Source organism: Monodon monoceros, unplaced genomic scaffold (genome assembly GCF_005190385.1).
Source record: "Monodon monoceros isolate NGI ecotype Baffin Bay Population unplaced genomic scaffold, NGI_Narwhal_1 Super_Scaffold_13, whole genome shotgun sequence".
NCBI lineage: Eukaryota > Metazoa > Chordata > Mammalia > Artiodactyla > Monodontidae > Monodon > Monodon monoceros.
The window spans coordinates 28,283,195-28,303,394 of NW_021703769.1; the positions used below are offsets into that span (position 1 = coordinate 28,283,195).

At 50.0% G+C, this 20,200-nt stretch overlaps 1 protein-coding gene across 1 annotated transcript; it reads right to left on the minus strand.

The window, feature by feature from the left end:
* Positions 1–4,568: 4,568 nt before the first annotated feature.
* On the minus strand, positions 4,569–18,259 carry PDYN (prodynorphin). The gene is made up of 3 exons (XM_029219395.1): positions 18,125–18,259; positions 8,265–8,412; positions 4,569–6,893 (listed from the first exon to the last, which is right to left on the minus strand). Exons 2-3 carry the CDS (start codon positions 8,391–8,393, stop codon positions 6,264–6,266), a joined length of 759 nt encoding a protein of 252 aa, XP_029075228.1. The 5' UTR covers positions 8,394–8,412; positions 18,125–18,259; the 3' UTR covers positions 4,569–6,263.
* Between the last annotated feature and the right edge of the window lie 1,941 nt (positions 18,260–20,200).

The window sequence follows — 20,200 nt, forward strand, 5'->3', positions numbered from 1 at the left end:
GATGCCCATCTCTGTCTGTTAGGAGAGAATGCTGTGCCTGGGGCCTTCCAGGAAAGAAAAGCTCTCATGTCATTCCTGATACCATGCATCCCTCACGTTCACTTTGGACGGTACCATTTGCCAACAAGATCACGGAAAATTCCCTCATGCTCCCTGCAGTCTGCTCTCCACGTGGTAGCCAGGCTGATCCCCCTAGATCCATGTCAGATAATGTCTGTCTTGCACTTATAACCTTCCAGTGTGTCCCCTCATCCAAGGCAAAAAGTCAGGGTCCTTCCCATGGCCCATGAGTGGACAAGAATATCACATACTGCCCAAACCCGGGCACTCCGAGAACCAAGGGGGCTCTGCTAATCCCACGGGGTAACGGTGTAAAACAGGACCCTGTGCTGAGATCCAGGAGGCCCTACGCAATTGGTGCCTGTCTGCTTCTGCAGCCTGTTTCCTACGCTTTGCATTCACCTGTCCCCTTCACTTCCTGACTCTTCTTTACACAACCACAAACCCTCCCTTGGGCCTTCGCACTTGCTGTTCCCCTGCCTGGAATGCTGCCCTGACCACTCATACCCGCAACACTCCCCCTACCTCCCACACAACTCTGGTCAACTGTCCCCGCTTCAGACAGACCTTTGTGACCCCTCTGAGTAACACCTCCTGCCCATCATCACTGGCATCCCCCTACCCTTTTATTTTCCTGCACAGCCCCCATACCCACCAGAAACATTGACGCATTCCTTCGTTTATAGGCGATTGGTCTTTCCCAGTAGAATGTGAGCCCCACGAAATAGGGACTCTGCCTATTCACCACTGAATGGCCTGCCTTTACCCCAGGGCAGGGTATACAGCAGGTGTTCAATAAACACTCATCAGGTTATGGGATGCATTTGAGTGAGGAGGGCATTTTAGCACTAATTACGCAACAACTTTGGGCCATGGTCCCTGCTTCTTCTCATGTGACCCCCCCCCACTACCTGCCAGGGTAGGACTCATCACCCCCATTTTCAGGTAAGGAAGCTAAGGGTCCTTTGCTTTGCTCATCAGTTGTTGACTCAGTGCCTGAAGCGGGGCAGGTATTACATGTCAGTCCTCGAGAGGACAAAAGCCCTGATGATACCATCACATGGTTTTACAGATGAGAAATCTGTGTCCTGGAGAATTCAAAACCCATCTCCCACAGCCAGTTAGCACAGCCGGGACCACACTCAGACCCCAGGTCCCCAGACTCTCAGCCCAGGGCTCCTTCTCCAAATTCACATGCCACATGGATATTACCAGTGACAGGAGAGCGCTCCTGAGTCTCCCAGCACCACGGCAGGTCCCTCAGGAGCTACCCTGGGGTAGTGGGGAGTTAAGAGTGAGACAAGAGGGTATTTTCAGATCATCAAACTCAAAGATGATTAAGGAGGAGGGGAGCCCCGGGGACAAAGAATAATGGGGCTTGGCTTAAGTTAGAGACAAGACAAAGAGGGTGGGAGTGCAACTCATGTGCAAATTTACATATTATAAGAGTAATTACAAATCTTTGTTATCAATCTCCACTGCTATAATGGGAGACGACAGGGACCCAGCACATGAATCAGAGATGCCGAAGTGACAACTATTAGGGCACCATTGTTCCTGACACTGTCATGGGGATTTTGTTGTCTTCAGCTTTTGGGCCTTTAATTAATAAGCCTCATCACTGGGCTCGTTGTGTGAAGGGCTTGGAGTTGGGGTGGGGGAGGGGTGATCCAAATGCGAGGGATCATGAGGATTGTCATGATCATTATGACAAGAATTTCCTCACTGGAGATGGCATAAGGCGTTGTCGTGGATACTGGGTGCTTATTAATAACACGCTCATTTAAGGTTACCAGGATGTTGGCATCACTTAACCAACGCCTGTTCTGTGATCACTGCCCAGTGGCCTTGGTGACACGAACAAAGAACAAGAACTCCACAGGGCCTGTGATGTCTTTATTCCAATTCTTCCTCTGGCTTGCTCTCCATTGTCACAAACAGCTCATAAAAAAAGATCACCCCTCTGGGATGCTAGAAATGTTCTATATTGCAATCTGAATGGTGGTCACATGAGTGTGTACATATGTAAGAATCCACTGAGCTGCACACTTAAGATTAAGTACACTTTACAGCAGGTAGGCTATAACTTGATTTTTTTTAAAAAAATTTTTAATGTCCTTTTCTTACCACCAGGAGAATTTTGTCCTTTCTGAGCAAGGTGTGCGCCTTGCTCAGGTGACATCTGGAATAACATAATCAGAGGCACCGCCCCTCAAGAGGGGGCAGCAACAAGTGTCACACACCCCTGTGTGTCAGATGTGTCACAGACTTTACATTACTAACTCCTCACCTCTGTTCAGAGAAGTCAATATTTTTCTCCCCATTTGACAGATTGGAAACTGAGGCTCAGTGAAGAACAGTGGCCTGCCCAGAGCCACCCAGGTAAGTGGGATCTGAGCCCAGGTCTCTGTGACCCCTCCCTGGCCACACTCTTTCCACCTTATGTGGACAACCCTCCTTGACCAAGAGAAATTCGTCCAAAAAAGGGAGTCTAGAACAATAGCGTTCTAGAATCCATAGCATATGGAGAAAATTTTAAAACCAAAAAGAGGAGTGTTTCTTGTTAAAAAAAAAAAGGTCGCAAAGTAGTGGTCTCTGAGAGTAATGTGTCTCATCCTGAACACATTATTGTTTGTTCTGCTCAGTACTTAAAAAAAAAATTACTTGCCTATATTGAAAAAAAACCTGCAACCTAAATTTCTACAGTCTTAAAAATCAAATCTGGCTACTCTAGGCCCACATTCCCCTGGTACACACTCTCCAGTTTTCCCTAGCCCACACCCAGCCACCCTCACTCAATAGGGCGGTGACCATCCTGTTTGGTGGACTGGCATTCATTCGTTCTCCTACTGGGAACCATGCTCCAATTTTCCTCTCAAGAAGCACCCCCTTTCCCACTCCTCGTCCAGCTCCTTTGAGTTTGGTTGAATCCAACTCTGGCTCGGGTGGTGATCATGTGGTTCATTTCTGACCAATCAGAGCATCATAGTAATCTGTGTGTAATGATGGGCATTAGCTCAGAATTGGACATTTGACCCATTAAGAGCCCATGAGGTGCAGTGAAATTCTAGTTGGGATTTGCTGTGAGAATAGCATGCTAGACTTGAACCTGCCTGGTATAGCCTGGAGCTGCTGTCAGCCATCTTAAAAGCATGTCCAACACAGAGGAGAGTAGAGGTGCTAGTGTCCTTATTGAGCCCCTGGATCAAGCTCTACCTGAAGCTAAAGATCCTGTCTCTTTCTTTTGTGTGAGCCAACAAATTCCCCTTTTTTCTTTTTCCTTTGCTTCTTTAACCTATTTGAGATGTTTAGGAGCCATGTGTTTGCAAGTAAAAGAAAAGTCTTCCTTAGAGAATCTCCTGGGCTAGCAGACAGCAGGATCAGGACCCAATGGGTAAAAGTGACAGAAACCTAAATTTTAACCCAAGATAAAGATGGAACTTTCCAGTATGGAATCATTAAGCAGTAGCAATATGTTGTAAAGTCCAAGTCAATGAAAGTGTTCGAGCAGACTGAAATTTCTTATCAATGTGTCAAATTTGGCACCGGGTAGGTCGTTGGAGGAGATAATCCCAAACTTAGGTTCCTTCCAACTTGATCCTATGACTATCAAGGATGGAATATTCCTTGAGAAGGATTTCCTGAATACCTTAGGGAGATTCCTCCCCTACCCATGTTATCCATTATTACCAAATCCCAATTGTTTCCTTTACAACAATTACCAATATTTTAAATTTCATTTAAATTTATTTTTAATTTTATATTTATATTTGTTTACTTGTTTTTTTTCTGTCTCCCCCACTAGGCTATAAATTCCATAAGTGCTGAGACCTTATCCATCTTATTTTCCTGTACCTCCAGCACCTGGCAAAAGGCTTTCAATTACTTTGTTGAATGAATGAGGGAATGAATGAGATCTCCCTGACTCTGTATTTTCTATGAAGTCACTAAGAAAGCCAGTGTCCAAGTGGAAGCCACAAGATCTGTAGTCACTGAATCTTCTAGCTCTACTTAAAGACATCTATGCCATTTAAAGAAAGATGTCATTTTAGTAAAGGACACTGTGCCACCCATTCTCTAGAGTATTCTTCATCCCTAGCACACTCCCCCTTGTCTGGAAACACTTGTCCCTCCTGCCTGGTCAGGCCAGCATAGGAGACAGCACCCCTCTTTCCTTTCCTCACTGTGTTGCTGGATGCTTGCGCTTTGTCACTGTTCCTTAAGACAATGTAAGAAAGAAAACTCTCATTTACTGAGTGCTCACTATGTCCTAGGAGCTTTGCATATTTGATCGCACCTAACCCTCACAGCCACCTTAAAAAATTGGTATTGTTCATCTTTATTCTACAGAGGAGGGAACAAAGGCTCAGAGAGGTCAAATGACTTACTCAAGGTCAAACAGATTTTCAGCTTTTCAACAAACTTTAGGGCTATGGCACCCTAAGTTTGTGCTCTTTCTGTTATCCTACATTTAGTTTTCTGACTTGAATGTGTGTGTATGTGTATATGTATGTTTTTTCATTCCCCAGCACTCTTTTCTGCAAAAGGTCTAATCACTCTTGGGCACTAAGGTGCACGTGCGCGTGCACGCACACACACACACACCACACACACACACACATCAGCGTCTTTCTTTTATTTATTGTACTGGAGGAGTTGGAAATAACACAGGCTTGCTAAGGACTAAGGAAATTCCAAGTAAATTGCAAAAATGGGGTGTTGAAAAGCACACAAAGTAACTCGAAAACAATCTATACATTTCAGAACATCATGAGAGGTGAGGGTTGTGCATGAAGAGGTGTGCTCAGTAGCATCTTATACAAAATAACCAAACTCATGTTCATTTCCTCCCCATCCCGACCAGCTTCCTGGATCCACAAACCAAACCACAGTGCCTGGGGACAAGAGAGAGAAAAAGAGAGAAAGGGAGGGAGGGAGGGAGGGGGAGAGAGATTGAGAGATTTGAGAGAGACAGACAGAGACAGAGAAAGGCAGAGAGACAGAGAAGAGGACTTAGATTAAGGTCCCTGCCTCTGCTTCCGGGTTATTTGAATCAAGGGAACTCATTTGTCCTCAAGCATTTAATCATTTCATTCCTCTTTCTAGTTTTATTCTGAGGCACTAAGAGGGCCTTTTCCTCTTTCTAGCTGTTGCTTCTGGATTCCCTTACCCAAGGCCCAATGCATATGTTTGTCCAGATGGCTTGGACTCTTGGAGGCTGATTCCGCTACTCAAGAAGATGGCTGTGCTTAACCTCATCAACTTGACTCAGCGTCGGTTCATCCTGGGGTTGGAGTGTGATACCGATCAGTTTAATTTGTTTAATGAGGGATGAGGGAACTGGTCCACATTTTGAGTCTGTTGCACAGAACAAATTGGTTTGCCTCGCTCCCCCTCTCGATCATTTCAGCATTCAGAAGGCGAGCTGCCCTCATTAACATTTTCCGAAAGGGATTTTCACCACCTTCCTCTCCTGTGAGAAGTTGGACGCTGTCCAGCGTACCAACATGGACTGGAGTTCAGGAACTGGGTTCTCAAAAGGTGTGTTTCTAAACAATGTGAACTCAGAGTACAATGACTGAACATTTAACCCACTGGGAGCCCGAACTCTCTAGTGTAAGAATACCTGCTCCAATAAAAGGCAACGTTTAAGCTTTTTACCTAAAGCATGGTCTCCATTGTAGGGAGATCTTTTGAGGTCTGAGAATAAAATGTTAGGATTTTTATTTATCTATCTCGTTTTAAATTTCTACCTTTTGTATGTTTTATGATACACGCATATACTATGTAAATGAATATATCTGCATGAGAGGGAGAATGCTCGTTTTTCTTCTGAGAGGGGCATTGATCAGAATGCCTGATCATAGATGCAGAGAGATCAAGAGGTCAGTCTGGATTCCTGGAGTTGGAGAGTCACATGAATGGGATTGACACCAAAAGCTGCTGCTGCTGGTAGTTTTAGAGTTGTAGGGCTGGAGCCAAGCGCTAAGCCTATTGGAGAGGGGAACCTCCATCCTCCCGCCTCACTGACCCAGACAAACACTGCACCCAGGCAGAAGAGAGGCAGACTAGGTTTGGGTGTCTTATAGACAATGCTGAACTGAGCGTAGGGATGGGGGCTATAGGGGCAGATGAATGCGTTCACTCCAATCTGGAAGGGCATTACGGGAAGCTCCTGACTCAACTCCACGATGGAGAGGTGTTTACACATCAAAAAGCTCTTCGTAATAGGCATTGGGGTCTTCCTGAGACCGAGTAACCACCTTGAACTGGCGCCGGAGGAAACCGCCATAGCGCTTCTGGTTGTCCCACTTGAGCTTGGGACGGATGCGTCGTAAGAATCCCCCATAGCGCTTGTACAGGTCCTCATGGCCCACCTTATCCCCATCTCCAGCCGCCTCTGAGCTCCTTTTGGGGTATTTGCGCAAAAAGCCCCCGTAACGTTTGACCTGCTCCTTGGGGTCCTCCTCATCGGAATCCAGTGTTCCAGCCTCCATGGCACCATCGTTCGGCTGGGCCCCCCCAGTCAGCTCAGACTCTGCTTCCTCCCCCAACCTGCCAGAGAGACCCCTGAGCTTCTCCGCCAGGCTGCTGCTTAGATCATTCTCCTCCGCTGGGGTTCTGAGAAGGAGCCTGTTTTTCTCCAGCTCCTTCCAGGAGGGCCCCGCGTGCTTCGCCAGCTCACTATAGGACTCTTCCAAAGCTGCCTTGCTCTCCAAGTCTCCCTTGCCATTAAGCCCGAGGGTGAAGGGAGTGAGGGAAGACAGAAGGCCCTGGCACCTCTCCCACTCCTCAGCGGGCTGCAGGGCGGCCTGGCATTCCAGGGAGCAAATCTGAAAAATACCCCAAAAGACCACAGTGGTAATACCACCACCATCAAACTGTCAAACTACAAGCCCCTGCCCCAGAGAGTCCCCTGTCCAGGTCTGAGAAAATTAAAAAACCATTACTAAGCCCCGGGCTGCCCACTTTAATGCTCCCAGTGGTACACAGAGGTAGGTGAATTTGTGCTCATGTGGAGGATGAAGAAACAGACGTGGAGGGGCGAAACAGCTTTCCCAAGGGCACCTGGCTACGGGTGACATTGCCAACACTGGAGATAAGATCTTCCCATAGCACTCTGCCGTGCTCACCCATAATCTTCCAGTTCTGACTCCAGAGGGAATAGTTGGTTCTCCCAACCTTTCCCAGGTGTGAAGGATGCCACAAACACCTTATAGAGGGGATCAGAAGCAATGCAGAATGGTGGGAAGAACACATGTGAGGGGATGTTTAAGGGTTCATCAAACCTGGAGGGATGATAGTATCTACTTCATAGCAGTAGGGAGGAGTTAAACGTGATGATAATGATGATAACAATGACCACAAGGACAATACTAGACAGTACTGGAACTTGGACCCAGGTTCTAATGCCATGAGTCACCGTGTTTAACCACTGGGCTCTTTTGAGAGCATATATGGGCAGCACCTGGTGCACTGTGTAGACCCTAGTCAAGAGTGGCTAGAATTGTATATTCAATACTTTGCATCCTCAGTCCACGGAATCACCCCCATTTTGCAGATGAGGAAACTAAGGCTCAGAGAGGGGGTTCCAGGGCCATGGAACTAGAAATTGGCAGAACCAAAGCTCACATCCTGTCCACCACACCCATGTACCTCTACTCTAGCTTGTCTGCTGTCATGGGAGAGGCACAGGGAGAAGTTTGACTCACAGTAAAGCCAGCAAGGCCAGCCAAGAGATGCTAAAGCCCAGGAGAGGAGTCAGGCTTGGATCCTGACAACCAGATCCTGGCATCTAGGGGTGGTGAAAAGAGCTCCTTCCCTGCGAGTGACTAGATCTGGAGGTGCCTATCGGCCTGGTGGTGAGAAGCTCTGAAAAGTTCATCTAGGGCTGCTGACTCCCAAAGTCAGCACCACCTCATAAATGACACTCCTTGTTACCAGGCAACAGGCTCCCTGGAAACCTGAGCTCCGGTCCCAAACCTGAGTGAACCCATGGTGGTAAGATCTGGGGTGGGGACAGGAGGCTGGAAAACAAAGTCCCTGGCACCCAGGCTGACCACGGCAGGACATGCCTTGCACAGGTGGGATGAGTCTATAGGACAGGCTCAGAGATGCCCAGGCCTGCTACCTTCCCTCTCTGGGCTCCACACACGGATGGTCCCTTCCATCTGTGGAAACTCACAGGAGTCCCTGAAACTCACCAGAGAGTTGATGGGTTTGGGCCCATCCTGGGTCTTCACAACACACAAGGAGCACCGGGACAGGCAGTCTGCTGTGGCGGAGGGGAGTGCAAGGAGGCAGGCAGCCAGCACCAGCCCCTGCCACGCCATTCTGTCTTGGCTCTTCCTGCTGGAGAGGGAGAAAGAGGAAATGAAATCTGTGATTGCCTGCTCTGTGGGGTGTGTCCTGAGCCTGCAAAGCCAGCTCCTGCTGGCAGCGCTGCACTGCAAGGCAATCGTTCTTGTTCCAGTGGGACAGTCAAGACAACAGAGGTCCAGGGAGGAGCAGTGGGTACCCAAGGCCAACGGCCAAGGAAGGGAACTAACACGTGCTGAGTGCCTGCAATGTGCTAGGAGCTTTCCTACGTGTTCACATTCAATCTGCACAACAACTCTTAATGTGGGTTGTGCTATTAAACAGATGGGAAAGTTGAGGCTCAGAGAGGGGAAGTGATTGCTGCCACAGCTAGGAAGTAGACAAAGATCTGTCAGGCATCAAAACCCACTCTGACCATGCACCCGCCAGTAGACACGTGGCTATCTGCTTTTCTGTGTTCTCTGAGGCTTCCATCCCCTTCCCTTTTCCCCTGCTCCCCAAGCTGTCCCCAGCTCAGTCCTTTCTGCTGTGGACCTTTCCCACCCCAGCACTTCTCCTTACTCCAGCCATAGCTCCACCTTCACCTGTCTCCATGCTGGCCCCCTGCCTCCAGCTCCTTCTCTGGTCCCTCCTGCCCACCTTGAAATGCCTTTCTCAGCATATCAATGCTGGGATCAGACCCATTGGGCTGGGTCAGGTCTGGCCCTTCTCCTAAATGTCAGGGACACCCTCAATTCCATCCCTACACCCAAGTCTTCAGCTCTGGGTTCCGACCACATCCAGCTACCTGTACTTCCCCTAATGAATGGATCAGCACCTGTCCCACCTCTGGCCCTTTGCATGCTAGTCCCTCTTCCTGGAAAACCCTGCTCTCCTCTTCTGTTACCTATTGTTTAGGTCCTAGAGTAGATATCACCTCCTCCAGGCAGCTTTCCCTGATCTCCTAGGCTGGAAATGATGTTCCCCCTTGGTATTATCCCAGAAACTAGTGCCCCCTCCATTAAAATAGTCCACTACTTGGTAATTACCTATGTGAGTCTTCAGACTTTGGTTTCATGAAGGCAGGAGCTGTGTCTTGTTTTCATCTCTGAAATACTTTCTCTGTGTTCCTCAAACATGCCAGGCTTGCCCCTACCTCAGGACCTTTGCACTTCCTGTTTCTCCATCTGTGGTACTGTGGCCTCAGATTTCCACATGGCTCACTCCTTCTTGTAACTGAATGAATTCAGTGTCCCATCACCAGGGAGGCATTTGCTGACCCCTGCGTTTGGCACAGCTTACTGGGTCTCTCTCGCATCCCCGTGCTTTGTTTGCATCGGAACGCTCACCATCTCAGACTGTCCTACCGTTTGATGCTTGTCGTTGTTGTTGTTTATTATCGTCTCCCCACTATAATATTAGCCCCCGGTGGGCACAGACCCTAACTGGCATAGTCCCACTGTAACCAGCACCCACAAACCTGACCAGCATATAGTAGGCCCTCAATAAATCCTAGGCAGATGAATTAACGCTTCACAAAGAGTCTATTAAAAGCTGTCCCTTCCACAGCTAGCTCCTTATAATCCAAATATCAAGATGCAAAGCTGTCAAACGGGGGTACAGTGAAGAACTCCCAACTGGAAATGGGCAGTTTCCCCGAGACACCACCCCGGGCATGGCTGCCACTCTCTTCCCACCCTGGTCCCTGTAGTCTGCAGCCTCCATCGCTGCTCTCAGGTACGGCTGTCCTCCCTCCCCTCTCTTAGCTCCCCTTCCTGCACACTGCCCTGTTTCCTCAGGTGATGAGGGGGGTTAGAAGACTCCACCCATGGCCCCAGGGCCCCATGCCATAGCCCAGAGCTAGTCTCAGAGCACACAGTAGGTTCCCCTCCAAAGCATGCCTGACGAGGAGCCCAGGCACCATTGATGGAGCCCCTACTGTGCTTCAGACCTTGACTGAGCCCCCATGTCTGTCATCTCATTCATTCCTCCCCATTGAGGAGGGCACTTTCGGTTCAGTGAATTCCCCATTTCCCTCCCGTGAGTGGTGAAGCTGGTGTGCAGGCACAATCTGTTTGACTCCCCACACATGTGCCCATAAATGACTACAATTTCTAGAACCACTTTGATTCACTAGCAGCTGAACCCTCCGTGAGGCCCAGAAGGCCCCATGCACAGAGCTGTTACTTGTATATTATTCTCAACCCACCTGCCATCTGTGAGAGGTGGGCATCATTATCCCCACTTGGTAGATAAGAAAGCTGGTGCTCAGAGAGGACTGGTGAATCTCCTGAGGTCACACAGCAATTAAAGGCTCTTCTGCCTCTCTTGAGGCTGGGCTAGGTCTGCTCCCCGAAGCAGAGAAGCTCAGAGAAGAAACCTCCGGGAGCTGGACCTGTGTCCATCCCATGCCTCTCTCCTTCCTCAAGTTTCTCTCACGCTCTGTCAACTGCTGAGCGGATTTGGGTTCCAGGCCAGTGAGCTGTGCCATTTATGTGCAGATACAAAGCCGGCAGCTCATGTTTTCTCTCCTATCAGCGATGGCTGGGCTGGCCTGGTACAAGGTTAGCAAGGTCTTGCTCATCCACTGGGGAGGGGCAGCATCACCACCCTCTAACTCCTGGCCTAAAGCTTCCCGCCCAGCTTGGCTGCTACGGTAGGAAGCTCGATTTGAGATCTCGTTGTCCCAGGCAAATACAGTGTCAGCATCCTTTCTTTTCATCCATTTCCTTTATATTTAATAATCATAGTTCTAGCTGATCTGATGGTTGGTGAGCACTCAGGCTGTCCTGAGTGATTCTCATGAACTCACACGGCAACTGTGTGGAGTGGGTACTGTTGTCATGCCCACTTCACAGATGAGGAAACTGAGATAAGACACCTGCAAAGACTCTAGAGCTAGTAAGCAGCAAAGCTGGGATTTGCCTCCAGGCAGTCTGGCTCCAGAGCCCCAAAGCCCACCTTTCTAACCATCCGGTACAGCCCCAGTCCCTTCAATGCACCTCCTCCCCAGCCTCCAGCTCCTCCCTCCTGGCTCCAGAGCCACCTCCAATTTTGCCCCTGAGACACCCTCGACACAGCAGCCAGACGACAGTTCTGAATGACAGTGTGACTGCACCCTGCCCTGTGTCCGAGTTCTCCATCCCCCCGAGCCAGGCCCTCCAGGGCTTTCCTGCCGAGGAGAGCTGTCATCGACCTGGCTCACTGTGTGCACAGCCCTGTGTTGAGACCTGTTCGTATCTCAATGTAAGGGGTCCTCGTAGCAACGCCCAAAGGCTGGGACTGATATTCTCCCCATTCTGCAGTGAGGAAATGGAGGCACAGAGAGGTTACATCATCTGAACAAGGAATCCCAGCAAAGGCACAGCACCCAGACTGGATGTGAGCTCCGTCTGACCTGGACCTGACCAAACCTCCTGCAGTTCTACAACGAATGTGCCCTGTGCCCCATTGGCCCAAACTTTGGCACATGGAGCGCCTTTCTCATGCCGCCCAGCCTCTCCGCTCTCCCTCTGGCCTGGCTAACCCTCATTGTTCTTCAAAACTCAGTCTCGGTGGCCTCCTTCAGGAATCCTGTCTGGATTAGGGTCCTCTTTTGAGCGCGCACAGCTCTCTGTCTATCACATAATTGCCTCTTTCTGAGTCTCCTGCCAGCTCGGAATTTGTAAGTGCAGAGTCCCTGAGGTGAAAGAGTATGTGTGTTTAAAGATGACCAGGAGGCCGGGGGATGAGGGAGCACAAGAGAGGAGATGTGGGCAGAGGCCAGATGGTGTCAGCCCTTGCAGGCCAAGGTGGAGCTTGCATTTCATTCTAGTGTGATGGGAAAACTAAGGAAGTTTGAGTGATTGATGAATGAATGACTGAACGAATGGTGTCCCTAGTGCCGAATGCAAGGTTAGAACAGGAACAAGAGCTCCACATGCCTGTGTTGAGTGAATAACCAGGCAATCCTGGACCTCTCAGGAAGTCCCTTTGAATTTTTCTGGCTCATACTTTTGTGCCCCCAGAGAAATCTCACAGGTCTGCAGGGCATCTAAAACCAGCACCTGCTAAAGAAATTGGCAAATGTTAATGAAGCCATGGAGTGGGTGAGGGGAGGAAAGAGAAGAGGCAGATAAGAAAGGGGAGACAGGAGGGAGGGGAAAACCAGACCAAGAGAGTGAAATAAGGGGGTGGTGGGGGGAGAGGGACAGGGAGAAAGTGAAAACCAGTCTAAGACAGAGCAGCGAGAGGCAGAGGGAGAGAGGGAGGAAGAGAGACTAAAGTGGAGACACAGAGGCAGAGGAGAGAGAGCGAGCGCGGGAGGGCCATGAAGAGGGGGAGACACAGAAAGAGCGAAGGGCCGGGGGTGGGGGGTGGGCAGAGAGAAGGAAACAGACAGGAGCATGAAGGCTCCATTCCAACCTTACTTGGGCTACAGGAGATGGGAAAAGAAAGGGGCAAAACGGAGTGATAATATAGGGCCTCCACCCGAGGGGAAGCAAAAGAAGTTGAACGAATTAACTGTGTGGATGGCCTACTGCAGGCTGGGGCTGAGAGCTCTATATCCATGGTCACATCAATCCAATAACAGAGCCTCCTCCATGCCAGGCTGTGCGTTACCGCTTTACACGTATTATTCTAACCCTCACAACAACAGACACCCAGAATGTTTTCATACCCATTGTACAGGGACAAGACTGAGGCTGGGAGAGGAGAAGTTGCTTGCTCAAGTCCACTTGGCTTGTTAAGTGGGAGAGTTAGGCCTCTAAATGGATCTACCCGGTCTCTAACAGAGACACATCAGCCCTGCGGTTTTCCTAAGCCATCCTGTTTCCTTCCTTGCGTAGGAAAAACAAATTATTGAGCAACGTCAGATGAGTCCCGGGGTGGGGGTTGGGGGGAGAGTTTTCGCCTTTGCTGTGGGGATTAGCTTGGAAGTTGTACATGAGAGATAGCCCTGCTGGCTCATGGTCCCTGACTTGGCAGGAGCCAGGAGAAAAGGAACTTTGCTGTTGATCTCTGTGTAGGACGCAGAAGGGAGCTTGCTGGGTGAGCTCCAGGGGCAGTGAGTCAGTGCGCAGACCCCGGGGAGGGGACAGGGTAGGGGGCTTGCGTGGCCTATGGTGAAGGAGCCTCCTAAGGCCCCCCCCAGAGAAAAACCTCTCCACTTGCAGGTTTAGGAAGCGTTTCCTCAGCCACTACCTAGAGGCACATCGTGACAGCCCAGTGAGAGAGGCTGGTGCGGGAGGAGGGTGCTTCTCCCCTCAGGGGAAAGAGCATTTTGGACTCCCCAGCCTCCATAATCACATGATCCAATCTTTATATGTACACATCCCATTGTTTCTGTTTCTCTGCAGAACCCTGATTCATACAACACCCGTCCCATTTGTTTACATAGTGTCTTGGCTGCTTTCATGCGACAAGAGCACAGCTGAGTGTTGAAACGGGGACCACAGGGCCCGGAACACCCAAAATATTTACTATCTGGTCCTTTACAGAAAAAGTTTGCTGACCCCTTTTGTTATGTTTGTAACCATTTTATCATTCTAATTACTCTAACAGTGTGGAAGCTGATTTTCTTGGGGAAATCAGAGCAGGATCACCCCCCTCTCCTAGCCTCAGTCTTCTCACCTGTCAGTGGGTTTGTATCACCTCCCGGCCGCGGTTCCTTAAGACCCCCCTGGACGGCACCATTTAAAGGCCAACACACTGTAGACCCTTTCTTCACCAGGGGCCCAGAGTTCCTTGAAAGGGAAAGGACTGCTGGCCCTCTTACCTCCTCTTGATATTTCTACATTGTAGTCGGAGGGCTCCGAGGAGCGGCAAGCATCTTTATTTAAAAACCCAGCATGGAATAATAATGGCTTGATTTAACATCGCAATTACCTCTCTGAGCACTTTATCGCATATGATTATCCCTATTTGATAGAAGAGGAAATGGGAAAAGGTAGAAATGAAGTCACTGGTTTAAGGTCACATCATGAGTCAGGAGGGAAATGGAGACAGAACTGGGACCTCCCACACCCTGGCCGTGACCCCAGCAAGCACTGTGCTGCTGATCTGTGCCAGGCCCGGGGCCTCCCGTGGACCCTCCAGGGCAGCTTCCAGGTGGAAGAGTGGGGACCACGTGACAGAGCCCCCCAGGGCCCTGAGCACCTGTGTGGCAGAGATGGGATTCTGAGTCCGCCACAGCCCCAGTTTAGGGCACAGTGACGGGCCTGTATCTCAATGACTGCTTCCTCCTCCCCTCAGGAGGATCCAGTAGGCTGAGCACTAAGCCATTTACTCGATGGGGAAACAGAGACTTGGAAAAGCAAAATGACTGGGCCAAGAGGCCGGGCCACAGGGAGCAGGCTTAGGGTCAGCCTTAGACTAGTCCACAAACCAGCCTGAGCTCTAGGCACTGGGCTCCCCCCACTCCAGCTCACGGTCCTGAAGACAAGACTGTTCTGGGACTTAAACCCCCCTGGAAAATACATAAAGTTCACCTTTGTGGGTTTCCAGTAGGCTGGCCAACAGAGTCCCCCCAAACTGGAAAATCGTGTTTTTGTTAGGCCTTTAGAGTCATTAACAAAGAATGGATGGTCAGTCTGGGGGTATGGGGGAGACCACCCTGCAATTCACGGTCACGGTGTTCATTAAGTGTATTTTTGAAAGAATGTTATTTGAGAGCAAGATTCCTATGGAACTTCCACCCTTTGTTATGGGATGCAATTAAGAGATGGGGAGAAAAGCAGTGGACAGAGAGATGGAGGTGAAAAGACAGAGAGAGAGAGGAGAGAGAGAGAGAGAGGGAGAGAGAGAGAGGGGGAGAGAGGGAAAGAGAACAGCAGAGAGTTGCATATGGAGAGAAAGGGATAAAGACGCCTAGAAGAGCAGAGAGTGAGATGACAGCCCATGTGGGAAAAGAAAATACAGATGAGAAGCAGAGATGGGGAGAGGGCGAATGGGAATGAGAGGGAGAAGGTATAAGGAAGGGGAAGGGGGAGGAGAGGGGAAAAGAAGAGGGATGGAGAGAAGGCAGAGAGGAAGTGGATCTTGATCAGGAGGTTGACCTACTATGTGACTCACAAACACCAATTCCCTCCTCCCACGACCCTCTGATCTGCCCTGTGTTTCTAGTGGCAGATGGACCAGTGGCCCAACCACATAATAACTGCTCTGTAACCTCTTGTCAGGTTAAATCAAACTGTCCAGTAATAGGCCAAGGGACCAAATGCCGATGGGCACGTTGCCCCCTGGTGAACACGCCTGCGGCCTGCAGTGACCACTCTGGCCAAGAGAACAGCTGGAAGGATTCAGGGAGAGGACTCCAGAGCCAGGAGATGTACCTCGTGGCCTTGGGCCTTTACCCTGCTGCCAGGAGCATCCATCTGAGTTCCGGCTGGAGTGATTAATGACGTCTAACTTCATAGGACCCAGGGACACCTCTCCACCTCCAGGGCCTGATCCTGGGCTTACCTGGGTGTCTCCAGCAACGTTTACTGCCTGCCACAATGGCCAGCTCTGTCTCGCTGAAATTGTTTTAGCCCTTTTTCGGACCCAGTGAGATTAAGCAACATTTATGGGCTGGGATGAGGGAAAACGGTGAGAGATAATCAGCTAGCTGACTGCACTTTCTCAGACATGCGTTGGAATCAAGCCACCAACTATTGATTCCACTCAGAAGATGGAAGACATCTAATAAATACAAAAATTGTGCAAGAATGACCCAAGAGGTGGGCCGTGGGTGGGGAAGTTAGGAAGGATCGATCAAGAAGAGACTTCGAGATCCTGCGGTGGCAGCTGAAGACATAAAATCTTCTGTTGGTGTGGAGAGAAGGGGGTGGGGTTGGGAGAGGAGTGCCAGCCCCCCAAACAGAAATGTTACACATTAGATCATATTTCCTGGACGTAGCACACAGCATGATGGAGTGGGATGATCAAGGATGCTATCATAGGTTGGGGGAAGGGGAGGGCTCCAGTTCTGCCACTTTGGACAGTGAAAACTTGAGCGGTCACACTAGCATTTCCTGAGTACCTACTAAATGCCAGGCCTGTTACTGTATCCCGTGGGAACCTCCAGTAACCTCAGGAGGTGAATATTATTGTCCTTACTGCTCAGGGAGCGCTACTGTCCGCAGTCACACAGCAAATGAGTGGTAGGACCGGGGACCTGAACCCAGCACTGTCTCGGGTGTTATGAGACACACATTTAGAGGTTATATGAAAAATTCCCAGCTCCTCAAGACCCTAAACCCTCTCTGCGTGCCTAGGGAATGGCAAATTTCTCGAACAGTTCCAGAGCTGGTCCCTTTGCCCACTCTGCTAGAACGTGCTGGGTACTGCTAAGAAGACTCTGAAGTATCCCTCTTCCAGCTGTAGCGGAAACATGGGAGTCACCTGCCACCCTCTAGCTCATCTGGGGCAAAGCCGTGGGCTTGAGATCCCTTCAGCAACCTCCCCCAGCAGCACAGCTCGCCCTGCTTGGGCTGCTGCAGCAGCTCCCCCACGCAGATCTCAAAGCCTGGAGATAAATGACCTGCAAAAATAGAACAAAAGGCAAGGTGGAGTGGGACTGGGGGGAGAAGGTGAGGGGAAAAGAGATAGAAGGTGCAGCGATGGGAGAGGGAGCAGGGGAAAAAAATAAAGAGAAGCAGATTGACATTCTGAAACGTTTTTGCAACGGATCTTAACTGGAAAGCCTGTCAAATTAGAAAGACAAGCCTTGGTATATTTTCCCAACGCTTGGAAGAAAGACGTTAATGAAGACTTTCGGTCTGTGGGAGGGGAACTGAAATCAGATCCAATAACCTGAAGAGGTCGTTTCCTTGGGAAGCTTGGAGGCTTAATAAGGAATGTTTGTAAAGTTTGGAGAGATTCTAGGTAAAAGATACCCAGGAAAAAGTACGAGGTCACAGAATTTACTATTCAATCTTGGAGTCACAGCAGGCTTTTGTTCCCTGAAGCTCACCAGCCTTTCTTGCAAATCAAACTTTGAGATTCTATAATACTTTCTTTGAATGCGGATACCTTTACCGGTGAGAAAATGCCTTTCCCATCTGAGTTTCCTCCCTGCTTAACCTTGACTCCTCTGGCTGTAATTTACGTGAAAGCAACAAGTCCTCTCCAAGTAAAATTGACAAGAAAAATCCTGCTAAGCCTGGGTCTCCTGGCATGTTGTCACTTTCTCTCCCCATTCCCCTCCCAGCAAAACAACCCCAAACTCCATTTCTGTGTAAAATTACATCATAGGAAGCCACTCAAGGCAGCACCCTGTAAGCAATTAAACACGATCCAAAAAGAATGAAAAGGCTGAACCTGGCTGTACCTTGATGTACATGATATATGGTAAATGCCAGAGCCCTGACGTCTCATTAATGTCCCCAAGCTCTTGTTCTTAAGTCCAGCGAGAATCACTGACCTTTAAAATTACTCTGATTAGCTAAACCTCTCACTTCTTCCACCCAGGGCATCCCGTTCTCGCATGGGCACCACCATGGGGAGGCAGCCTGCCAGGGAACGAAGACCCCCCCACCCCAGCCAAAACCGAGGAGTGGTCCTCTTGGGAGGGAGCGACCCATCTGTTTAAGACAGGGCTGTACAGAGAGGGGAATTCCAGAGCGGTCCATCTCAAACTGATCTGGCTTCTGTAAACTAGCCTCATGACTCTTACTACCTCTGCCAGATAATCAGACCCAAACTGGAAATTCCCCAGCCCAAGCTCCCACCCTCTCCAGGTTCAGAGAACCCGGAAAAATAAATAAAACCAAGAGAGAGGGTTCCAACACCCTCTGGACATTACCTGTGCTCCCCTTTGTCCCTGGGCAGCTTCTGGCCGAGCAGGTGGGAGGGTGGTGGCTGCAGGTGGCCGGAAGACCCAAGGATGGTCCTGACTCTGGTCCGGAAGGAGGTGCCAAAGGGGTGGCTGTGAGCACAGCCAAAGCCCCTTAGAATGGCAGTTCTGGTGCCTCAGCCCCGCTTTTATGGACTAGAACCTCCCCCTGTCGCTCAGTCCTTGCTCAGCACAGGCTGCTCAGAGCCAATGGGAAAGTAGCTCAGAGCAGTCAGAGACACAGACCCCTGGGCCCTTCAACTCGAACTCCCTGGGCCCAACACAATAGGCTCCTCTTCGTGACCGAGTGTGTGGAGGAGGCAGGCAGCCGTGCTGGGAGGGGGTGGTTTCTGGGTGTAGTGCTGTTTGTCACTTGAAATCCGGCCACTTCAGTCTTTGATGCATTTCCAGGAGAGTGTCACAGAAAAAGAGAGAGAGACGTGGGGAAGGACAGAGCGAGGAAGAGCTAGAGACACAGAGAGAGACTCAGAGAGACAGACAGACAGATATAGAGACAGAGATAGAGATAAACAGACAGACAACTAGACATAGAGACAGATGGAGACAGAACGAGATGAGAGAGTCAGAGAGAGACAGACAGAGAGACAGATGGACACAGACAGAGGGAGAGAGAGTCAAAGAAACAGAGAGCAAAACAGAAAGGTTCAGAGAGAATCAGTAACAGAGAGACTGTGTCAGATGACAGGGAGGGTTACAGACAAAGCAGGGGAGAAAGAGTCAGAAAAACACAGAGACACAAGGAGAGTGTCAGCTCTCAGAGATGAGGAAGCCCAAAGAGACAGGTAGAAACAGAGAGATAGAGGAAGAGGGATAAGGAAGCCAGGACACAAGACAAACTCAGAAGCCACACGACAAACAGATGCAGAGACAGAGGCTGCGAGAGTCCTGTGAGAAGAAAGACAAGAGGCAGAGGAAGCCAGCAGGGGCGTGCGTGGCCCTGTGTTGTGTGCTGTGGCAGCTGCGTGCATGGCTGGTGCATGCGTGTGCTGGAATGTTTTTGTGTGTACATTTGCCTGCAACCGACAGTCGACTCCGGTACATGCCTGAGCTGGTGCCAGGCACAACCAGCCCTGGCAAAAGCACAGCCCTTCCCCAGCAGCCAGGAGCTGCGGTTTACTTTTCTCTGGCGGCAACACAGAATGAATATCATGAAATCCTCCTCAAAATCTGGGCCACGATGTGCGTTTGCACGCACTCCAGGCGGGGAGGCAAACCCCCCTCGTGTGCACCTTGGCCCCATGCCAGCAGCAGCTTGAAGGCTGCACTCTTCATGGCTACAAATACCTTCCAGAACATAGGGGGGTCTCTGAGTTTGGAAGAGAACATGCTTCTCCCCTCAGTCAACAGCAGATAAGCAGTTTATGGCGGGCGGCACGGCTGTCTCACGAGTCAGGCAGGGGCTGCCCATTTCGTGGGTACCTATGCTGCATCTGGCAGTTAGCCAACCTTGCTGGGTTTAATCTCCGTGACCTGGCCAGGTAGTGAATATTATTCACATTTTGCGGATGAGGAAAAAGAGGCTAGAGGGCTGAGAAACTTGCTTAAAGACACACAGCAAGTAAGTCACCAAGCGAGGATCCAAACCCAGGTTCATCTGACCCTGCTCACTCCCTCACCCTTCCTTGTCTGGGAATGTTCCTCCACCTGGCCAGTATACCAGAGGCTACACTATTTAGGATGTGGATTTGATTCCCAGCTCTCGCTCACCAGGGGAGAGACCATAGACAAGTTTCCAGCCTCAGCTCCAGTCTGCTTATCTGTAAAGTGGAGATAACAGTATCTAGATCTTGTGAGGCTGAAACAAGAGGACGTGCGACACAGCACGTGATGAGTGTTCCATGACCGTTGGTCTTGATGATCAGTAACGTCATTCCCGCTCTGGTGCACCACGCTTCTCCGGGGCATCGTCCTCTCTCTACACCTGGTTCATTACAAGCTGGAAGATGCAAGGGGCCGTTCACTGGGCACCTACTATGTTTCAGACACTTCTGCACGGTTCACTGTATACTCACAACAAGCAACAGG

What these genes read in the sequence shown, in the direction of transcription:
- PDYN (XM_029219395.1), bottom strand. Translation starts at nt 8,393, where the DNA reads ATGGCGTGGCAGGGGCTGGTGCTGGCTGCCTGCCTCCTTGCACTCCCC. An exon ending in CCAAACCCATCAACTCTCTG is followed by an intron (nt 6,894 to 8,264) that starts GTGAGTTTCAGG and finishes GGTATTTTTCAG; the next exon opens with ATTTGCTCCCTGGAATGCCA.